Genomic DNA, 23,280 nt, shown 5'->3' on the forward strand with positions numbered 1-23,280 from the left:
CCTGCCAAGGCAGGGTCACTTGGAGAAGGTGACACAGGAAAGCATCCAGGTGGGTTTGGAATGTCTCCAGGTAGAGACTCCACACCCTCCCTGGGAAGCTCCTCCAGTGCTCTGCCACCCTCCATGGAAAGAAGTTCTTCCTCATGTTGAGGTGGAACTTCTTATGGATTGGTTTATGGCCATTGCTCCTTGTCCTGTCACTGGGCACCACTGAAAGCAGTCAGGCACCATTCTTTGACATCCACCTTTGAGACATTCATACTCATTAATGTAATATCCTCTCAGTCTTCTCTTCTCTAGACTAAACAGGTCCAGTTTCTTAAGCCTCAGGTCATAAGAGAGATGCTCCAGACCCCTCCTCATCTCTATGGCTGTCTGCCATCAGCCATGGTGATATGAGCAGTCAGCACCAGGGAAGCTTTCTTGCATCTTTTCTCATCTCCTGATTTATGTAATATGTTTTCTTCACAATGGAGCTGCACCTTTTTTTTTACAGAAGTGACAGCATGGCATCCCAAACTAAGTTAAAATGGCTTGGTGAAAGGATGTGCAGGCTGGCTTCAGCACATCACCTGTGGACCAGAGGGAGCAGCCATGAGCACCCAAAGCCCCATCCCTCCTGCACCACCTGCTTCTCCCCCTTGCCATGGCAGTTGTTTTCACCAGGAAAACAACATTTGAGGTGCTGGCTCTGTGTGTGATGTAAGGAAAGTGGGGAGAAGCATTCATCAGTAAAACCCAAACCAGCCAGAAACATGGTGGGTTTGTCAGATGGGTCTGGTGAGCTGAACTCACACCTCTCTCTCAGCAGACATTTATCTAAGTCAAGGATAACAGGTTGCCATGCAATGGGAAAAGGAGAACTGGTCTATGTTCCACTCATCCCTGCTGTGTTGTCAGGTGTGAGCTGGCACTGCTGGGGGAGAAGGGGGAGCAGGGAAGGTGCTCCATGGTAATAGGCTCCAAAGGGACCAGAAGGTATGGCGCAGAGAGAGAGCCACTCTTCATCCTGGTGCACCTTCTGCTTCCTAGCAGGATGATGAAGAGCTTGCATACCTAGAGCTGGCTGAGATGTTGCTGCAATAAGAAGATCCTATGACTGTCCTTATAGTCCTGATTACAGAAAAATGTCCTACATAAAAGTGGAAAAGATTTGCCACCAGCAGCCTCCTCTTCACAGTCCCCATCCAAAAGCACCTTATGCATTACTACCCCCTTCCTTGCTTAACATTCCTACAAATTCCTCCAGGCCTGCCACTGTTACTCTGCATTATTTTTACACTCCTCTCCTGCAGCACCAGTTTAATGAGAGTGCAGCTTCAATTAATGTGTTCCCCAGAGGGAAAGGGTCAACCCACGTACGTGAGGAATTTCTGATCCGGTTACGCAGGAAGAGAGGGATCTCCTCTGACAACTTCTAACAGCACAGAAAAATTAATTCCCCTTTCCCACAGAAGTTTATAATGAGAAAGCCACAATATCAAATTGTTAATAATTTCACAGGCACAAATTAATGTTGCTGAGTGAAATCTCTCCCCTGTAACTTCGCTTTTAATGAAAGGCCACAGATGTTGGACTGTATTTGCATTACAACTTGAGCAATGTTTCATAGTTTAGACCTCATCTATGTGGTTCTATAAGCTCCATACCTGAGCTAATCTGCATAGACTTCCCCTTGTACCCATTCCCAGTGGCCAGGACAGTTTCAGTGCCAAAACCCAAACAAGTCTGATTGACCACATCCTCACACAAGTTCTTGTGTCCTGCTGCTGCTTTAGGCAGCTCAGAGCCCAGCACAGGTCCCACAGCTCCACTACAACAGCCATGGTTCACATGGATCCAGTCAGCTTCCATCTGACATGAACTTTTCAGTTAAATTACTTGTTTGGTCTGTCCTGAAATGCAACCAGAGGATTCCATTATTCCAAGTAAAAGAAGTTTTGCTTTCCTTCTTACATACTGAACTGATTAAAGTTAAAACCATTCTGCTGAAAACCATGAACTCAGCTTCTCTTTCATTCAGCTCGTGCAAACCTGAGGCAACGCTTATATTGTTGCAGACATCATTTGCATAGGAAGAAATTTTTCTTTTGATTAAAGACAAAAAAGCCTTTCTATATTTCTTGGTCTTCTTGTGGTGGAGACAACTGTGGCAGCTTCATCACTGTGCAGTTATCCCAAGATCTGAGCCATCACACCATGGGAGTTTGCAGAAAGTCTGGTGAATGCATGAGTCAATCCCCAACTCTGCATCCCCAGATGCACAAAAAGGACTAAAAAGACACCCAAATTGCCCACTCTAACTGAACTCCTCAGCCTGCAAAGACCACTTCTTCAGGTGTGACAGCAGCTCTGCGTTAGCAGGTCAGTGACAGAAGAGATTGAGTCTCAGTGCCCAGGATGCCACAGGTGCCTGGAGGAGCAAGGAGTAGAGGACAGCCCACCCCTGCTTCTGCTGCTGCTTGCTGCAGGACTGGGTACTGGTGCATGCCATGCTGCCCAGGGAATCCTCAGCTCCAGGCAGGCTACAGGGCATGTCCACTGGATCAGGCTTGGATTCCAGCACCATTTTGGGAAGTGCTCACTCCAGCTGTTTTGCTGTGCCTCTCTATAATAATCACATCTCCCTCCCACTACTCAGATGATTAATGGCTGGACTTGATAGAAAACCTGGTGCTGTGCCCCGTTTTCCCAAACCTCCATGAGGAGAAACCTTATTCTGCTATTTTGAGAGGAGACCTCACCTTGCTGCCCATGCCATTAATTGAATAACTATCAGTTCCAATTTATTCCACTTGGCTACAAATTAGATTTCAGCTGGCTACTTCCAAGCCAGCTTCAACACTAACTTATAAAGCTGAGTCCCTTGGCTGATGCCACTTGTCAACCTACATCTGTTCTTGGGGTATTAAAAGACAACAAAGCCAGAAACCCGCCAGTCTCTGATGAACAGAACCCAAAACGTTTGGCTTTGCTTTTTTGGAGTTTATCATTACTTTAATGGAGCCAACTAGGCTTTGTATTTCAGAGGCTCAGCCTGGCTGCCTGCATCCTGCAGCCCTCCCTTGAGAGCAGAGATACAACAGGAAGTCAAGAACTGTTCTCAGGAGACCCAGGAGCATCAACACTCCCTCAGAGCTGGGCAGCACTGCAGGAACATCCTCCAGCTCCTCAACAGCATCTCTAGTGCCAGTTCCAACTGTTGTTCTGTGACTGCAGCCTGATTTAATTTCTATTGGGGTATAAAAATTAATAACAGTAAAATGTCATGATCATCTCACACTAATTACACATCTAATGAATAATTAGCTGCGGACACATTTGACATTTTTGGTCATTAATCTGAGCAAGTGTTTTAAGCCTTGAACAAAACTCTGCAAATGCAAACTTGGTGCTGAGCAGCTCAGACCTGCAGCATCGATGCTCCAGACAGAGACCACCCACTGGCTCCTGTCCCCTTTCCTGGAAATGGGGGAGCTCCCTGAGAGCACCCACCAGCTCCTGTCCCCTTTCCTGGAAAAGGGGAGCTCCTTGGAGAGCACCCACCAGCTCCTGTCCCCTTTCCTGGAAAAGGGGAGCTCCTTGGAGAGCACCCACCAGCTCCTGTCCCCTTTCCTGGAAATAGGGGAGCTCCTTGGAGAGCACCCACCAGCTCCTGTCCCCTTTCCTGGAAATAGGGGAGCTCCTTGGAGAGCACCCACCAGCTCCTGTCCCCTTTCCTGGAAATGGGGGAGCTCCTTGGAGAGCACCCACCAGCTCCTGTCTCCCTCCCTGCTAACAAGGGAGCTCCTAAGATTTCGTGGAGCAGCAGAGCAGATCTGTGTCTGCCACTACAATATCAGTTGGTGGAAAAACTAGGATTTAGGAAGGCAATTTCTGCATGCCACCTCTCTCTTTGCATCAAACCTGGCTATTTATACATGTAGCTGTGAGAAATACTTCTTCCTGAACACGCCGTGAATTTTGTATAAACCATCAAGACTTAAAATTTCAGTTGTAAGCTGTCATTTTTTAATGATAAAATCATTATACAAATGGTGGAAGAAGGCATAACTTTGCATCTTATGTATCTATGCACATGTACACACACATCTTCCTCTGCCTGGCTCAGGCTTTTACTGCCTCTCTTTTCTCTCCATCTCTAACATTTTGCCTGCAAGGTCTTTGGAAGGAAGGAAAAGAAGGAAACAAATTCTCCTCAAGGGTAGAGATGAACTCTGTTCAGAGGTGCAACACACATCCACGACTAATGAACAAAACGTGTCTCATATTTAGGATGAGGGGACATATAAAAAGGTCACAAAAGGCCAGGATTAGCACCAGATCGAGCACTAAAACCAAAACAGAAAGCAACAGATGTTACCCTCCTAATTTACTCCATTAGGATCTTCTCCAGCTAGCATGCACTGCTGCTTGCTAATGAAGCATTTCCATCTCCTTGCTGCACAACTCGTAAATAAACCTCCCTGAGGTTGGCAGCAGGAACTCAACCTCCCCTCCTGGGCAAGCTTTCTCTCCTTTTATAAACCCTAGTTTTTGTCAAAGAGAAAATAAAAATCTGTTCCCAAATTCTCAAGTAATTCTGACACAACTTCATTGCCTCCTCTTGCTGAAGTGCATTTCTGAACAGGGATGCTCTAACCCCATGGTGAACCCCTGTTTCCTTACGCTCATCAAAGCAACTCCACCCATCACGAACAGCTGTGGATGCACCAGGTGTATTGATTTTTAAACTGCAGGAGCAAGGCACAACAGACCTAAAATAACAAAGTATTTCACCTCCTGTATAGCCACTCTTGGGAGTTTACACTAAACTGAAGAAACGCCCCAAAGCTGTTCCCTGTGGCAGACCCCTCACTGCTCCATCCCCACCTGGAAACAGCCCCCAACTGCAGCCTATGGTAAATAAATCACCTGCAGAACCAACCTCAGCATTGAAACCTGCCTCCTGTTGCTGCCCCAGCCACCACAGGCATGTCTGAGAGCTGCAATTGTCCAGTGAGCCAAAAGCTGGGGAGCTGCTGCCTTGGAGAGGTTGTTTTCCATCTCTCTAGCCTGTGAAATATGACCTGAGGCTGAAACAGTGCCTCGGGGGGGCAGAAATCCCCTGAGGCACAAGGCACAAGAGTGCTGCCTGAGCCTGCTGGTATTGCCTGCTGTTGAGGCACTTATGACAGACACTTCCTAAGCAAGGCACAAAGAATCACAGAATCAAAGAATGTTAAGTGCTTGGAAGGGTCCAAGCACTTTAAAGACCATCCAGTCCCAACCCCCACTTGCCATGGGCAGGGTCAGCTATCCCAGGTTGTCCAATCCTTGGAACACCTCCAGGTTTGGGGCACCCACTTCCTCCCCGGGCAACCAGTTCCAGTGTCTCACCACCTCCCCAGTAAAGAATCTCCTCCATTAACCTAAATTTCTCCTCTTTCAATTTGTATCCACACACACATCCCTACCCGTTGCACTACAGCTTAATTATAATGCTCTCGCAAAGAATTTCAATTTATCCTATCATGGGAACAAGCTCTGTAATGAAAAGGCTTTATTAAAATAGAATGTAAAACATGATATTAATTAACAAGGCTGTGCAGGTGTGTTCATGAACGTGGCTGAGCTCTGTTAACATTGAAGGGAGGTGGAGCAGGGTCAGCTGTGGGACCCCCCCACCATGGCCATAGTGCCACATGCCCTGTCGTGACATCTTACACTGCCAACACAATGCTGCTGCCCAGGTTTGAATTCAGATGGGAAATACCATGGAGCACCTGGGGAGAGGATGATAAAAATGTGCTCCTGGCAGGAATTCAATGAGAGTTTTAAAGCAGAACCAGCCTGTGCTGTGCTCACCACCACAGCACCTGAGAGATCTGACCAGGCAGAATTTCGAGGTGAGAATTACCACGGACCAACAGCAGTTGAGGTCAGAATGCCTTATCACACAGAAAAACATGAGCTTAAAGACAGGCCTGTCTGACACTGACATCAAACTCCTGCAGATGGAAAGCCAACGAGAGCCAAAATGTCACGGAAGACACATCAAGCTGCAGTGAGGTTCTCAAGGACTTGCAGATTGTGTGGGGTTATTTTTCTGGTTTTTGACTTTTGAATCTGTGTCCTTCATTATCTGGGTGTTTGCAAACCTGAAGCACCCCGGTGGCTGCTGGAGCTGCAGTGGAAAGACACCCCCACAGTTGTGTGCAGGGCCAGTTTGTCTCCTCTGACAGGAGCTCAGGGCACTGTGGGATGATATTCTTCACTCCCTCCAGCTTATTTGCAGAAATGCAGCAAATTATACTGCAGCAGGTGTGAGCATTATGCAGGGCTATTAAAAGGCTGTTGGTATCTTACTCACATGTCAACACAAGAAGAAAACCCACCCATGACACACGTTCAGATCCAGGTTAGGCTTGTAGATATTATCAGAGCTACAGCCTGGGTGCAATTCTGTTCTCAGGGTCTCTTTTGATAGAACAGAGATATTTATGACCAATTTTTATTGTGTGGGCCAGATATGCTTCGGTGAGTAAAGCTAATCACTCCAGGTATGTAAAAACCATCAGCAGATCCACTAGTCACAGAGAGGCTGTGTCCTGTCTCACAGCTCTGGTTCAAGATCTGGTTCAGATCAGAATACCCTGAGACCCAACACCCCTCTGGCAACTCTCCCACACCCCTGCCAAAGGGAGCATCTCCTGACTTCCAAGAAATTAAGTTTGAAATAAAAACTTAGCACAATCTTACACTGAGTTTTAATACAATTATACAGAGCTCTATGTATAAATGCCTGTGGGAAGTGTGGTTTGTTCTGCTTGCAGGAGCTACATGCTAGCACCCCCTCTGCATGACAGAGCTGCAGCTGTTATACATACACACAGCCAATTTTTATGGCTCAGCTCTAAACCTCTGAAAAATAAGGTTTTTAATAGAAATCCTGACACCATCTAAAATATGGCAGCACTACTGGGTGCTGCTGGAATATGGCCCTAATTTATAAACCAGGGAGAAATCTTGTTCCATTTTGAAACTAAGAGACAGTAATCTAGAAAAAGGGTAAACCACAGGGAAAAATGGTAGTGTTGTCCATGAGCTACAGTGTCTAGTCCATCCAACAATTCAAAAATAAAATAGGATGCCACAATATTTAGGCCACGCACTGAATCTTGGACTGTCACAAAATAAAAACATGGTGTATCCTAGATGGGGGTATATTTCATAGAACCATATGCCATTTTCCATGCTTCTGGGTAGTATTTTTCCAGTGAAAATCTGATATGAGAACACTAGAAGTAAAGAAAAAAAATTTACGAGAGAAGTAGAACTCAAACCCTCCAGTTTTGCTTGATACAATAAATGTTTTTGCAAGAGGGCTTCAGTCTACTCCCTTCTAAATTGAAAGAAGTGGTGAAGCAGCAGATTGCTCACTCACAGGAGACACAAGTTTATCACTAAACCCTAGGAAAAAGCTCTCGATTGCCTTAGGGCTCCAGCTTTGCATTAAAATGCATTGAGGAGGTGGTGATTCAGGGGGCAGTGGACCAGAAACCTGTTTGAGATATTCCTGGTGCCCCTGAAACACTGAGCAAAGGCTTCAGCCTTGGGATTTCTATTTGAACAGTGACTCTGTGCCTGCTCAGGCACCACAGCCCTGGACACTGCTCCCAGAACCAGCTGGGAGGTGGCAGTGGGACAAACCTGGCTCTGGAAGTGCTGCTTGCCTGGAATTTTTGGAAAGGAACAGGAACCTTTTGGAACAAGAGCTGGAAATCAGGAGGCCAGTGAGGTTTTTGCTCATCACTATCAATTGCTCCAAAGGCTGGAAAGAACTCTGTCTCTTCTGCCCTACACACCAACACTAACCCATCCCAGGATCACATCCTGCTGCAGCCCAAAGGGACACTATTCCCCCACAAGGAGCTTTGGGGGCTCACAGGTGCAATTTTCATTGTGGCTATCCTGGATTCCTTTCCTACTTCCCCTAAGCTGTCCCCTTTTGCAAGCTGAGCATCAAAGGAGAATAAATCCAGAATTATTGCATTTTCCTGCTAAGACTATTTCCCAGCAGACTTGTTACAAACCAGGCACACCCACATCTCTGTCCACCAGCCTGGCAACATTTTACCTGCCTCAGGCTCAGCCCCTCTGCTCTACTGAGCCCTCTGCATTCCTCATGAACAAAAAGCAGGATTTGTTTATGGAAAAAGGCAACAGCAGCAGCCCTAAGTAGCACTGCACACAGCTGTGCTTCCCCCCAAACCTTCCCCACAGGCACTGCAGGAATGCCCAGAATGAGGGCAGGAGAGGGGCTGAACTCTTCAGGAGCTGTTAGCAGGCTAACGAGGGCATCTGCAGGAGGAATAGGCACTAAAACTGAAACTAGATACAAAATAAATATCCCAGAGCTGGATTTCCTAAAAAAGATTCTGCTGAGCTATAGTTCCACATCAAATTTTTATTGAATACATTTTCTTCTGAGAATTTGTGCACTAAAACCAGTCAGAATCATATGAGAGGAGAATAAATTTCACGTACAGTTTTCACTGCAAACATCTTTCAGGAGAAAAAGCAAAAGCACTTTCCAATCAAGCCCACTCCACATCCTCTCCCTCCTGCCATGGAACCCAAGTGGGAGGGTGGGAATTGGAGCCCACACAGCCCCAGTCCCTGCAGCACTGGGGCAGTGGGGAGCCATGGGGAGGGATGCTCTGCCTGAAGATTCTGGGGAGGGGGACACAGGATCTCCCCTTTGCCATGCCTGAAGGCAATGCCTAGGTCTGCTTCACACAGAGGAAAGCTCTGAAGAAGGTGACATTTTAAAGCAATTTATATTCTTAGCTGACAATGTGAATTCACACGATTTCAGCAAACTGTTGTTAAAACCCAAATGTGACACTGCCTCTTCTCCCAAATTCAGAGCTGCCCCTCCAAAACTTACTTGATCACATTATTTTCTGAATCTGGAAGGAATTTCCTGTCTGATTCTACAAAACCCAAAAATGGGCAAAAATGAGGGGCCAGTTCCCTGGAAGGATGATGTTTCTCACTGAACAAGTGATTTCGGGTCACTTTGAGCTTGAAAAGGCTCTAGGATCTGAAATGCTATTACAAACAGAAAAGCTATTTTAGTCAACTCCTTTCAGCAGCATCCCAGCACATTTAACTTTTTCTCTCCCCAACAACTACAAGGAGAACTCAGAAAGAAATTTCTTCTCTCAGAGGTTTCCAGACTTGTCACTATAATGTAAACTTTAAACAAGTCTAAAATCAAGCACCTTTCAGCACTTGAGCAGGTCTTGGTGGCTGTGTTGCCCAGATGCTCACATGGCAGCTCTTCCTTGGATACTGAGCTACCTGGACCCCTGAGAAGAAAATTACACTGAAGAAAAGGTCAATAAATGGCAGAGAGGAGATGGCATCCCATAATAGTTATAATTACTGTTTATCAGAGTGCTGAACTGCACAGGTAGCAGGTTACAGGATGTATTTGCTGGGGTTTTTTATTAAAAGAGGACACAGGACTGGGAGTGGATCCCATGAGTCGTGTGTCTGCTGTGTCACAGGACACACCACACACTCACATCTCCTCCGTGGAACCAGTGACCTTGAGAGATGTTGCATTCATTTTTCTTCCTGCATATTTTTGTGATGGATTTATTGTTCAATAAACCCAAAAGAACAACAGTATTGGATGCTGGAGCTCTTTGTGCCAGTGCCAAGAGCTGCAGGAGGAGCCAGGGCTGGATCTGCATCTTGCTCAGACTGTTCATGGCAGAATTGATGTTGTGGCTCCATTCTCCACTGCAGGCCAAGGAGGGGAAGAATCTTCCATGAGGATTCCTTTTCCTATAAAGTTTTACACTAGGCATGTAAAGCAAATTCCCAGCAGGACAGCTCAAGGAAATGCAAAAGCATGAGATGAGCAAAATTTGACTGGCATGCTTCAGAAAGGCATTAGGTATCTCTAGGGGGACACTATAAAATCAGACAGAGTGCATCTGGGCTGGTCAACAGGGGTTGAAAGACTCTGAGATGCTTGGCTGAACCAACCTGACAAGGTCCTTGCACCCCAGAACACTCAGACACCAGTGCTGTGTCTTGAGAACAGCAAAATCCTGCAGAAAGTGACTCAAGTCTAAGTTACAGAGAGGAATAAACACCAGTGCTCTGCAGTCAGAAATAAACACTGTGATTATGGAGCTGTTGGCACCAGCTTTTGAAGAGTTCCACAAACAAAGATAATTGAAGAATGGTGAAAATCTTCACCATTCACCAGGGAGAACAACTTCCTCTCTCCCTTCTCCAGCAGAAAGTGGTGGCTCAGCTGAATGGTTGAGAGCTGGGCAGAAGGGCAGAGCTGTGTGTGTCCCACTGCTCTGGCCAGGGCAGCACCAGGAATGGGGACTGCCATGAAAGCCCAGCAGAAGGGCAGAGCTGTGTGTGTCCCATTGCCCTGGCAGCACCAGGTACAGTGGGGAGCACTGGGAGCAGCCATTCCCTCCTGCCATACCACAAGGAGAACAGTGTGAAGATGCAGTGAATCAAACACTTATTTTGTTCTGGTTACATTATTGGGAAATCTACTTTTCTGGGAAGAAGAGATTTTCCAGTGACTTAAACTGATAAAAACTTCAACCTCTATTTCACTCTGTCATGCCTTCTTTGCTGCCCATGGCCAATAAGCAGCATGAGCCAGCAGACAGTTGTACCACACACACCCCACAGCAGCACGAGGAGCAGAGGCAAAGCTGATGTTTAATGGAAAAAAATGTACAGTGATAAAAATTGTGCACTTTTTCCTTGACACAGAAAATGATCCCCTTAGGAATGCTGCTTGTTCAGAAGCAAAAGCCATTTAGGTTGGTCCTTCTCCTCTGGCTTTTGCCCCTCCATTAATACACTACAGAAGACCATGATCTCACAGAGGACTAAGGCTGTGGTCCCTACACCCCATTTCCACAGCCTCAGAGGTGAGCACAGCATCTTATAGTGCAGACCATGAACCTGGGGCTCTTTTTAAGAACCTTTACTGCCTTTCACTAAGGGCAGTGCACCACATATGCATTCATGGGTCTAACAGCCACTTTACCATCCACTGGTCTGACCCACGACATCACCAGGGGTGTGGAGAGAGGGATGCAGTGATGGGTCCCAGGTGGGATCAGGTGGCAGCTGTGGGAGGTGACAGGGATGGAGAGTCTTCACTTCACACCACTGAGGCAGTGTGAGACACAAGAGGCATCACAGCTTCATTAACCCAGGGCAGCACAGACATCAGTGACAGCTGAGGCAGCCAGCTGATAGAAAGGGAGTAGAGACTCCTTCAGAAATGAAAGATTATTTTGAGAATAAAAGCAACCAGGGTAATCAGCAAGATGTTTACAAAGGCAGAGGATAGAAAGAAGAGCACTCAAACCTGCAGGCACCTGGGAAGTGATTTATCCAAAACACTTACAAAAGTGTTCCTTAACAAATAAAATACAAAGGTAATTCACTGCAGGCCAAAACACTGCATATTAAAGGAAAAAATATCTTGCATTAGAAAGAGAGACTTCAGCCTTGGCAGCATCTGCTTCAAGTCCTCTGCTGCCCACGCCAGAACAAACTCCAGATCTCTAAACTCAAATTGTAATTTGCTTCACTACAGAATTCCCAACTCAAGCCCCAATTATAACTCTCCAGTGAGAGTGAAACTCCAGCCAGTGCTATAATACATTCACCGACACCTGCAGACCTAATAATTGACCAGGGAGGACGTGGGTGAGCTCAGCAGAATTGCTGCATTGCTCCTGCAAGGCTCGGTGTCCTACACCAGGAAACAGCTTCACTACTGCAAGGTGCATAATTTAATAAACCATTAACTCAAACCTGAGGTGAAGTAAATTCAGCGTATTATATATTTCAAAACAGCATTAGAATTCAATTTAAGTGTCACCAAAAGCCTAATCCTCAGTATACAGAGCATATTAATAAGTGTCTTGGAGCCTGTGGTTTGATTTCATTTCCAGCTGGGCTGTGCTGCCGCATGGCTGCGATCCCTGCTGGGAGGATGTCTCAGTGACAGCATCACTGGCCTGAACCAGAGCAGGATCACAGGGATGACAGTCCCACCCTGGGGGGTCTTCCCAGGAGATCACAGAAGTGGGCGCTGAAGCCCAAGTAATTCTGCTTCCAGTGGTGTCACTTCTTGGTGTCCCTGCTGGGCTGCTGATGTTCCCCACTGACAGCAGGCTTCTCACAGGGTCCCCAGGTGCTCCCCACCCACCCCTGCTGTTGGGTCCCTTTGCAGCCACAGGGGCAAAACTCATTTTAGGTAAGGCAGGAGCTCCTGCTCACACTGAGCTGCTGGATGAGGCACAAGCAGGCACACTGTGGCTGCCCCCCAGCCATGCTATGGTGCATGATAGGGCTGCAGCCCCCAAGGAGGGACAGAGCCAATGCTTTCCCTCCCCTGGGTCAGGCATCCAGGGCAAATGGGGCATTATTTCCACCAAGAGCTGAAAGCACCAAAGCTGTTCTCCCTTTCTGTGGGAGTTGGACACGTTTTGGCCTTTTCTCCATCACTCCTGCCAGAACTTCTCTCAATCAGCAACCCAGGCACATCCCCCAGCAGTTTGGGAAATGCATCCCTTCTATAAATGACAACAGATTATTTAAGCAACAACTAAAGCACTCTGACTGCTTTTTAGTTTGCTGGCATTAACGTCAGTCTCCTCATATATCTAGGGAACAAATCCGGGATTTTCTTTAAAATGGTGGAGAGCAGTACAAAAATAGAAGCCTGCTTGTCTAAAATAAAGTTATGTGTTTGAAAGGGCTGGAAATTGTTTTTTAATCACAGGCGTCTTTCTTCTGGAATATAGTCTGCCATCTATACATTCTGCTCCTCCACCCAATTTCTCAGGAAAATGCAGCAAGTGTGTTAATAAATAATTTATAAAAACATTACAAAAGATAAAGCACTGCTGCTAAAACATTTCCAGCCTTTGACACACCAGTTCATTTGTAATCATCTTTGCCTCTCCTTCACTGGAACATCAGCAGAGGGTTCGTGCTGTTGCTCTCACAGCCCCACTTCACCCACCCTGCAGAGTCTCTGGTTCATAGGGATCAGGCAGATACCAGCCCAAGCCACAGATCAATGTTATCTACTGTAGATTTCTGTCAGGAAAATGTTTCTCATGGAAGCAACATCCTGATTTACTTTCACTATCTCACATGAAAGGATGACTGCAAATACAGGTGGCTGTCCCAACAAACAGAGCCCCAGGGTTTGTCCTTCCCCCAGCAGCACACAAGCTGTGCTCTCTGTGACACTCTACAGGGTGGTTGGGAGCAGGATGCACAGGACCCTTTGTTTCTCTTCCACAGTTTCTCTGAAATTCACTTTCAGGAGTCAGTATGTTAGGAATGTGACCAAAAAAAAAAAAAAAAAAAGAAACTGGACAATTATTACAAAAGAATTTACAGAACCATTGGAATTTCAGTTGGACTGAGCAATAATTTTTGCACAGCTCCACCAATTCCATGAGTATTTCAGATCTTTAATGAACCCTGAAAAACATGATAGGAAATCTTGAGACGTGGCTGTTCCAGTGACTGCAGCAGCAGGGACACAGCAACGAGCACAGTGCCTTCAGAAGAGCTGGTGAGAAGATGAAAGGAAGGAAAGAAGAGAGCATCCTTCAGAGAGATCAAGCCAAAGGCGTGTTAAGGAAGCATGAAAAGGGTATCCACAACTTCCTCATCCTCTGAAAATGCTCGTGCATCGTGAAGCCAAGTGGTAACACAAGAGGACTGACTGCTGCATCCTCTGGTACCAAAAGCACCTCTGCTGCTGCAGCTCAGAGCTAAATCAACTCAGAGGACCATTCTGCTCTCCTGGAACTGCTGCTTGGTCTCCCCACACACAGTCTCCTCTCCAGCAGAGCTCTACATGCTCGCAGGGCACTGGGAACAGGAACCACAGGTCTGCTCTGTGAACACCCTCCTGTATCCCGGGCATGCTGGGGATGTGCAGCCACACTGGAGGTGGTTCAGTACCACAGACCATGCTCTGCTGTACTTCTACACCACTTCATTTCATCACACAGGCTACAACATACTTGGGCATACATATGTGCCAGCATAGCAGCAACAGTTTATAATCCTGTTAGCAAAAATGCACAGGCTCCTTGTGCTGAGGCCTCGCTCCCACCCCACCCCCCAACACACAGGACCCAGCTGAGTGCCCATGTGCAGCACAGCATTCTCTGTGCTTTATTACCCAGCCACTTTTATTTCACCCAAATGAAAAATAAAAACCCATTACTAAGCAAAAGTCTTGAGAAATTTTATGAGATTGTAATGCTTCCAATTTATGTTGAAAAAGCCCCAAATCCTCAAGCTGTCTGTCGCTGCTCCAGCCAGGGAGGCAGGAGATGCTGCTGACACAGCACAGCACAAGTGATCAGAGAGGGAAATGCTGCTCTGACGGGGTGCTATCAAAAATAAATGGGAAGGGCTTCCTCTTGTTCAGAGCATAATGGAAAACCATGGCAAAAAAATATAGAACAAACAGTAAATTTATGCAGGACAGTGACAGATGTCATGTAGAACATTTTAAATGAGTTTTAGGTCTTGATATTTTCTGCCCACAACTTTCAGACAAGATGTATTTTAGGAAGGGAACACACTCAGGGGGCATCAAGCATCAGTGCAGACACTCATAGTAACAAACTGCTGAATATTCAAGTGTATCAGAAGGAAGAATTCAGGAAAAAAAACCCAACAGAGTAAAGAAAGAATATTGCAAAAGCCTCTGACATTCAATCAGTGCTTACACATACTCTGCAAGGCACAGCTGGTGCACACAGAACCACAGGAACAGTAATTAAATACCACTACCCAAATACTGCCCACCACCAGTGCCCCCCCAGCATCTCCCACTTGCTCCTTCTGTGGCAGACATCCTGCCTGGATATTACAGGATGCTGCCAGGACTGCTGATGTCCCTGACTTTCTCCTGCCATTTCCTACCCTACAGGGAAGTATTCCATGACTTCCATGGCTGCTGGGAGCATCTTGTGAGTGTGTGAGCAATAAAGATGAAATGCAGTTTTCCCCCAGGCTCCCAGAGAACTGGATTATCACATTTCAGCAATTACTGCAAACACTGGATTTACAACAGGGCTCTGTGGAGCTCTGCTGTGTCCCTGTGCCTGCCTAGCTCAGCCTGCATCCCACTCTGCTTCCTTGGCTCACCTGCCAGAGCAGTGCCACTGCCACTCTTCTGCACCAGTTCTGAATTATTCAGCGAGCAGTTAACGCATGTGCAACGTGAAACAGCTCTCTGCCACTTCTCTCCAGGGCTTGTTAGTCTTCACTTGTTTAACTGGCCAAGAGGTCTAAATTTACAAGTTTTTAGCATGATCCTATAGCACAGTTTATGTACTTCTTAATTAAGAAAAAGGGCAACACTTTTAAAATATGTATTCCCTCCCATCCCCACAGCACTAAAGGAGACATCAGCATCTGCTACAGGTGGAACACGATGAGCATCCAATGAGCTCAGCATCTGCAGCTGTGCAGCACAGGAGTGGGGGAGTGACCAAGGGGCCCATCACAGTCCATGGGGGAAGGCAAAGCCTCTGTAACCCTGCAAGCAGCAGCCTGCCCAGAAGCCTGGCAGCCAGATTAATTTTCAGTTCCTGGGGTGCCAATTTCCAACACACAGAAGGGAACGCTGCATCTCCCTGCTCAGCTGTGCCAATGTTTGAAAATCATCCATGTCTGAGAATCCAAATTTTCCCTCCATTAGTCAGCACAAGTACAAACAGGGGGTTTTCTTCTTCTTTTTCCATTGACACAAAATCTGGTAGTAGGCTGAAGCTCTAACATGGGCAGCCTGAGTCCTGACAGTGACAAACCAATACACTCAGAGTCACAGCTGTGCCACAGCCTCTGCAGGAGGCTGGGACCTGCCATCACCCACATCTCAGAAAATATTCCAGCAGCTCTGCTCCACATTCAGTGAACTGTAGACAGCCAGCAAACAAAGAATGTAAAACAATAAAAAACTGAAGTTCTAGTGAGGTATTCCCCAGCAATCTGTGAAGAGGCCACCCATGTCCTCATCCCCATCTTCTTTTCTGCCTGTGTCACTCAGCATGATCTCATATTTCTAGAGATCAGATAATTAAAAGAAAAATATGAGAACTAACTGTAGGAAACCACCACCTTGGGCATGCTTTCTTCATTCAGGTCCAAGAGAGCAGCCATGCAAGAGGCTGCCAGCACCCAGGTTTGGACCATGTCCAGCAGGAACGTGTCAATGCTGGCTTGGCAATTACAGCACCTATTACAAATATTAAAGCTCTTTGGGGTAAGGCAGCACCTAAAATCCGTTATCAAGAAAGCTTGAAATGTCTCAAAAATGTGAAACCCCTTCAGAAGAGAGAGGTGGAGGCCCCATGCAGCAGACCCCAGCCACAGTTGCCAGCACCACGGTCTCTGCCAACAGCCTAAGAACTTCCAGCAGAGACCCTGAAAACTGAATCATGCAGTTCCAGATGACTGGTTCTCATTTCTCATCCCTCTGACCAGTCTGCAGGGAGCAGGCACATCATGCACATCATGTCAATCATAAATGACAACACAAAGTTGTTTAAGTAAGAAATTGGACATCACCATATAATTAATGGCTACAGTGCCATGTAAATGCATGAGAAAGGCTGTGAGTCTCTGGGGCTGGTTGAAGTCCTGGCCTTTACACTGAAAATGCGAGGGAGAAAAGATCGAGAACATTTTTGTGGGGATTTTTAATCAACATCTAACCTGACAGTAGGATTTGGAGGAAGATCATCCCATAAAACATAGATGGCATCACAGACTAATTGTATTTACTCCCAATTGACCAGATACTGCACAGAGACAGCAGAAAGAGTCCCAGGAAGGTGCTGGATGTCTCCCCAAAAAAAGGGAAAGTCACCCATGTACCTCAGTGAACTATAAAGCTAAACATATTACACATTGCCCTGGCTATACCTATTTTTGAATACCAAACTATTTACCAGTGCTGTTGAAGTGAAAGCTTCTGAAGGAGATGCACAAAACACCTTCTGTCTCTCTGGTGTCACTGCTCCTGAATTCACCATGGAGCTGAACACAAGCAGTGTGCAGAGACAGAGAAGTGTCATCTATTCTTGGCCAGCTCCTTTCTGCTGGCTGCATAACCTTGAGCGCATGACTGAAGGATGCCCGTTAGTGCCTGGAGATGCTGCCATGAATCACAGACCCCTCTTCCTCCCACAGCCAAGGCACAGCATGTCCTTGTTGAGGAATACCAGTCTACCACAGCCACAGCGAGATGTCCCGCAGCACATTTTATAAATAGGCTTCTAAGAAATGTACTTCCCATCCTCTTGATAAAAAGTGATTACCAGAGCAAAGAAAATGACTAAACATTGATGCACACCCTGGGAACGTGAAGAGCCAGACCCTGGGGACAGCTCCGAGATCCTGCAGTGCTGCAGTGCAACCCATCAGGGAGATGCTGGCTGAGTGCCACAGCAGCCAGGGCCAGCAGCACTTCTAGGGAGCACATCACAACGAGAAAAAGTAATACAAAACTCAAAAACTAAGAGGAGAGAGGTGACCTTTGGGGCCAGGAGCTCTCGAGGAGGACAAGCACAGCCAGGGGAACTGTGAGAGAACAGGATCGATGCAGTCACGCTGTGTTTTCAGAGGAGCCACAATTCTCCTCTGAGAGGTGCAGTGCTGCTCCCACCACTGCAGCCAAGCATCTCCTCTTTCCTTGCACACAGCATTTTTATGCCACAGATGCAAACAGAGCTGAGAGCACAGAGATATCACAGAGGAGGGTGACATCTGCTGCGTGTTTCCTTTGATTATGTCCATGGTGTGGGCACCATTCTCTGTGGGTTGTGAGGGGTCTGTCCTGCCCCAGTGACAGCAGCAGTGCCTTCTCTTTTAATATGGAAGTGCAATTGCAAAACCAGGGAGAAACAGGAATTCTTTTCCATTTGCTTCTAGAAACAGATGTCACTTTCCTCAGACTTGTTTGTTTTCAGGACCATGGGAGTTTAATCTTTAAAACAATATTTTTACAGTATGTGTCAAGTACCATTTCATAATGAAAGAAAACAAATTACTTCCACTTTGTACACCATAGTAACAAGTCAAAAATGTGAACAGCTCCTCAAAGGTGGGGTCAGCAAACACCCCCCGGGCAAATTCCCACATGAGATCCTTCACACACCCCCACAGCCCCAGGGGAGCTGCCCAAACCCTGTGTAAATAAGAGGAAAATTTGGCTCGACTCCTCCTGGGACTTTGCTGTTCTCACAACAGCCAGAAGAAAAATCATTGAGTGACTTCAAATACTCCCTGGAGACTAAATATCTCACTGGAGGAAAGCAGATCCACTGCAGGGCCAGCTCCAAGGTTCACCCCAAACTCAAACACAGCCCCAGGGTTTTCCTCAAAGTCAAGCACAGCCCAGGGCTGTTATATCCCCCACACCACAGCATGCTTGTGCAGCATTCACTTCTCTGCCTCCTGCCTTGCTTCAGGATGGAACAACACAACCAGAAACCTCCAGAAAGTCTCACTTGAGCCAACTGCATGTTTAGAGAACACATGAGCTGGCATCAGCTCCCTACTGCGAGAGAAAATACACAATCCCTCCAAACAGAGACATCCAAGTAAGAAGACCCAATTCCCTTCCAGACAAACAAAATCCCCCAGACAGTTGAACACAGGATGCTGATCTCCCCCCTGGCAGCAGCTGAACGTGGCTGCAACAGCTTGACCAGGTGACCCCAGAGAGAGAACTCGTTGTCGTCCTACCTGCAGAAGCCAGTAGCACCTTCTGTGAAACGTGGGGATGATGGAGGAATGGACATAGCAGCCATACAGGCACTGGGGACACAAAAAGAGAGAAAGCAGAGTCAGGTTAGTGGAGGAACCATCCCGAGAGGCCGTGCTGGGGATGGGGCAGCAGAGTGACCCACAAATGGAGGAGATTGTTCTGCCCTGGCTCTGGGGCTGGTGATGCACAGCTGGTGATGCACAGCACAGCACTGCGGTGTCAGCACTTTGCCACAGGTCACAGAAGCCCCTCCTGGACAGTCCCTGCCATGCTACCCCCACCCAAGGGTGCCCACCCTGCTGTGGCCAGAGCCACAGGGGCTCCCTGCTCAGCACCTTGACACGGACAGGGCTGGGCTGGGGGCTGCCTTTGAATCTTTGCTCCATCGTGTTTTTATTTTTTTGGCAAATACAACACGTTCATCTCTTTTCCCATGGTTTACCTCCTGGGTATTGCAACTGAAAATGTTGTGTTTGTAAACTGAAGAAATTGCTGTCAGATATTTTAGACAGCAAAATGCCAAAATATAGTTCTTTTCTTCTTTTTTTTTTTTTTTTTTTGTTTGGGATTTTTGGTGTGGTTTTTCGTTTTGTTTTGTTGGGTTTTTTGTGGTTTTTGAGGTTTTTTTTTTAATGAATTCTACTTCTCTAATTAACTGAAATCAGCAAAGCCAAGGAATTCTTTCTTCAGGAAAAAACCCCACATTTCTACTATGTTTAAACTTTTTGGTTGGAAACCAAGCCCAGTGCCAACCCACACCCACAGAACTGGTTTTAATTGCAAAGATCCTGAATGCAGAGGGGTTCCTGTGCTGCTGGACATGTGCACTCAGTGAGCACATGGGAGGCTGCAGCAGTCCCCCCTCCCCAGGATCACTGCTCACAAGGTCGGCCTGAATTAAACAGGATTTAAGGACTGGCTGCTATCACTGAGTTATTTTTAAAACAGAAATGACAAAGATTAATAATGTTTTTAAAATGTGTCAAGGGTACATTCTACACACTGAAATGCAGGGAAGAAAAACAGAGGAGGAAAAAAGCCCTGCAGAAAATAATCCAAAGAAAAGCTTAACATTTAAATCCCTCCCGAGGGTTGGAGAACAGCTGCCCTGACAGTGACTCCTGCACATGGCACTGAGGACTGCATGGAAAGGTCTGCAGGGTTCAGTTCTGCTGACTCAGAGCAGTTCCCCCCCTCCAGAAAGCAGCTTGAGAGGTGCAGCATCTCCCAGTCCAACCAGCTCCCTAGTGAGGGTGGGAAAGCTGCTCTGGAGCCTGGAGCAGCCTCACAGCAGCCAGAGACCACCTTGTGAGATATGTATCAATCTATTCCAGCCCCCTTGACTTGCTTCCCACCCCAATTTGCCGTGGAGTCGATCGAAACTTTGCCTGATTAAAACAAAAGCCAAGGCTGGGCTCTGTGCAGCTCGTGGGGCACAGCAGGCGGCAGCTCTGCCCTCCCTCTCCAGAGCTGTCTCGCAGATAATTCTAGAGCTGCCAATAATGAATCACACAAAAGCCTCCCACCTTCATGAAACTGGTTCTCAACATTTCAGCAAACCATTAAAAAAATCCTAACAGCTCAAAGAATTCAAAAAGCACACAGGACGCAGAAGGGATTTCTTAAATTTTTATTTTCTTTTTTTTTTTTTTCCCTCCCTGGATGGATGTTTTTAGGCTGGATGTCCTAACCTGGGCAGCTTGGATGAAGAAGACCCACACACTGAGCAAGCTCCTGGCCTTGGAGAGACAGCAGGGATTGTCCCCACAGGCACAGAGAGGTACCACAGCAGCAGAGAAACACTGCAGGGGTGAAACAGACCCTGGGAGCCCAGCACACAAAAAGAGTGATGACAGCAATAAAAACGACATGAATTTCTGGGTAAAAATGCGTAAGAAAAAGTTGAGGCTATAAATAGAAACCTGGGAAATCTGTGTGTCATTGTTTTGGAGGATTTTCAAGATTAATGGGTTAAGCTCTGTGGGTGACACAAAGGCTGCAGCTCAGCACGTGGGGGTGGTGGGGAGGGGGGTGCAGGATATTCCTGCACTCAGATCTGCTGACCCCTGCCTTTGGCCCTGGGATGGCCCAGGGCTGCTGAGCAACCAGCCAGCTCAACACCCCTCTGCACCTAATGAGGAGAGTGGAATTACCACCCTGCCCAGCCACAGCAGACACACAACCAGGGCAGAAGGAATACCTTTAGCTAAAGCAGCCTTTAAAATAAATTCTTGCTCAAAACAGGCAAAGGGGCTTTTATTAGATGTGTTTTCTTTTATTTTTTTTAAATTATTTTTTAGTGGGAAGGTAAAAGCTGCAGAGGCCTGTGTGTCTGTGGAGATGTTAATGCCAGGCTGGGCACTCAGCCAATGCATTAAGTGAAATCGAATTCCAGAAACCAGCTTTAATCAGCAGATTTTTAAGGTTAGAACGACTCTCTCCTCTGCAAGGCTTGCCAAGGTTAATTCTGTCCTGAGCAGGCTGAATTAATGGGCTGGACAGAGGAGAACATTTTTTTTCATGATTCTCTTTTAAGTTTACAAAATCTCCAGGAGAAGAGAAAAGGCATTTTGGAGCAGTGTGAGGAGGAGCACCACCTCAGCAGCTCATTGACTGCTGTGTGGAGAACACTGGCATCAGCCTGACCCCAGAGGAGCCCTGAGCAGCACCAGCCAAGGGACACCCAGCTGTGGGGGTGCTGTGGGTGCCCATGGAGGTGGCCCTGTGGTCCCATCAGGGAGTGTGTCCTTGTGCCTGGAGATGACCCTGTGTGTGTGGCCAAGGATTCCCTGAGCACAAACCATGTCCTGCCAATGTGGGGATCCCTCCTGTGCAGCTCCCTGGGATGAGACCCCCACACCTGCCCCAGGAACCAGCTACAGGCACCTTCTGAGCAGCCCCACACTGCTGCTGGAGGGTCTGGCTCTGCTGCAGCTCATCCCTTTCCAATTCCAGGGGTAATTAAAGAGGAAAGGCCTTCTCTGGGCAGCAGGGGAGAGTGTGCAATTACAGCTGCCTGCCCTGCCATTTGTATGCAGTGCACATTTGGCATTACCAAACTTCTGAAAACTGGAGGAAGGCGGTGGGGAGGGGGAATATAAAATCAAATTATTAGTGGATTTTTTTTATCCTGAGCTCCTTAAAGTGATTGTGGCTTATTTAAAAATAATACAATAATGCTGAGGTGTTCTTTCTTAACAAGCATACCTTGGGAATGAAACTAAGAAAGCAGGAGAATCAAAAATTCAAGATAGGGTTGGACAGGCTTTGAAATTCTTCTCCCTGGTGAGTTACACTAGTGGATATTTTAAAAACCCTAAAAACCGCCTAGATTTTGTTCAGATTTTCACACTGAATTCCCAATTCCCTTAATAAGAAGCTAAATCAATCTTTAGAGAACAAATCACGTAAGACCTATGGCTGTACATTATTAAAATATACTTGAGTAATTTTCTGGAGGGAAGGCTTCAGCTTTCAACAGCCCAGCAACCTTTGGACACCAGGAGCAGGATCTGTGCAGGTTACTGGGGGAAAAGGACCGTGCCCTCTGCTCCTGGCTCCATGGTGGGACTGGGCAACGTGCTCAGCCCAGCAGCTGATCAGCTCCCTGGTACATCCCCCTGCTGCTGGGATCTCCCTCTCTCAGGACTTTTAGCTGGTCAGAGGGACTTTGAGATACGTTGGAAAGTTTTTTTTCTTAGCTCGGCGGTCAAAGAAGGAGTTTGAATTCTTCAGTTCTCCATCTTAAGGTTGTTTATTGTATCTTATCTATAAAATTTTTTCTCCTGTTCAGCTGGGGTCTGCTCAGCAAGACAGTCAGAGGCACTCTGCCTGCCCCAGGGTGGTGTTATCTTTTTATACTAAAAACTGGTATACAATATTTACAATTACTTTCCAGTACCTATCACCTATGTTAGACAGTGAGCCTCTACTCTAAACCAATGTAAAAGTGCTAATAACACAGCAGAAGATGGAAGCCAAGAAGAAAAAGGAGAAAGGCTGGACACACTTCGATTCTTCTATCTTGCTCCTTGAACTTCTATGCTAAAAACCCTAAAAAATCTATTTTTCACTTTGTGATAAATTCACCATCATTCTACTTAAACTTTTGTGGCCTCTAATTCTTCATATAAGGTTGGTAATTGTTTTTTCCAAGGGCTAAATCAAAGGCACAGGGATCCTGGGCTCTGTGCCAAGGTCTCTGAGCCCCCTGGGCAGGAGCTCGAGTCCTCCAGGGCAGCCAGAGGAATGTCCTGGGTTCTGACTTCCCTCTGTAATTACTGATCACTCCAGAGCTTCCTCACCAATTTCCATCAGGGAGCAGCACGCTGCTGGCAGTAGCAGCACTGCTACCATGGATCAAACCTCCATGGAAAGCCATGAGAGGGGTTGGCTTTGTTCCTCTCAGCATCCTG

General features: G+C 46.8%; 1 protein-coding gene across 4 annotated transcripts in view; it reads right to left on the reverse strand.

Annotated features, from left to right (window-relative positions):
- The window catches only part of CAMTA1 (calmodulin binding transcription activator 1), a 242,353-nt gene that overhangs the window by 93,499 nt on the left and 125,574 nt on the right, over nt 1-23,280 (reverse strand). For all 4 annotated transcript variants that reach the window (XM_050982727.1, XM_050982724.1, XM_030233537.2 and 1 more), the window contains one exon: nt 18,844-18,915. In XM_050982727.1, the coding sequence (XP_050838684.1) occupies nt 18,844-18,915 (72 nt within the window). The remainder of the gene's footprint in view (nt 1-18,843; nt 18,916-23,280) is intronic.

Source organism: Serinus canaria, chromosome 21 (genome assembly GCF_022539315.1).
Source record: "Serinus canaria isolate serCan28SL12 chromosome 21, serCan2020, whole genome shotgun sequence".
NCBI classification, from domain to species: domain Eukaryota; kingdom Metazoa; phylum Chordata; class Aves; order Passeriformes; family Fringillidae; genus Serinus; species Serinus canaria.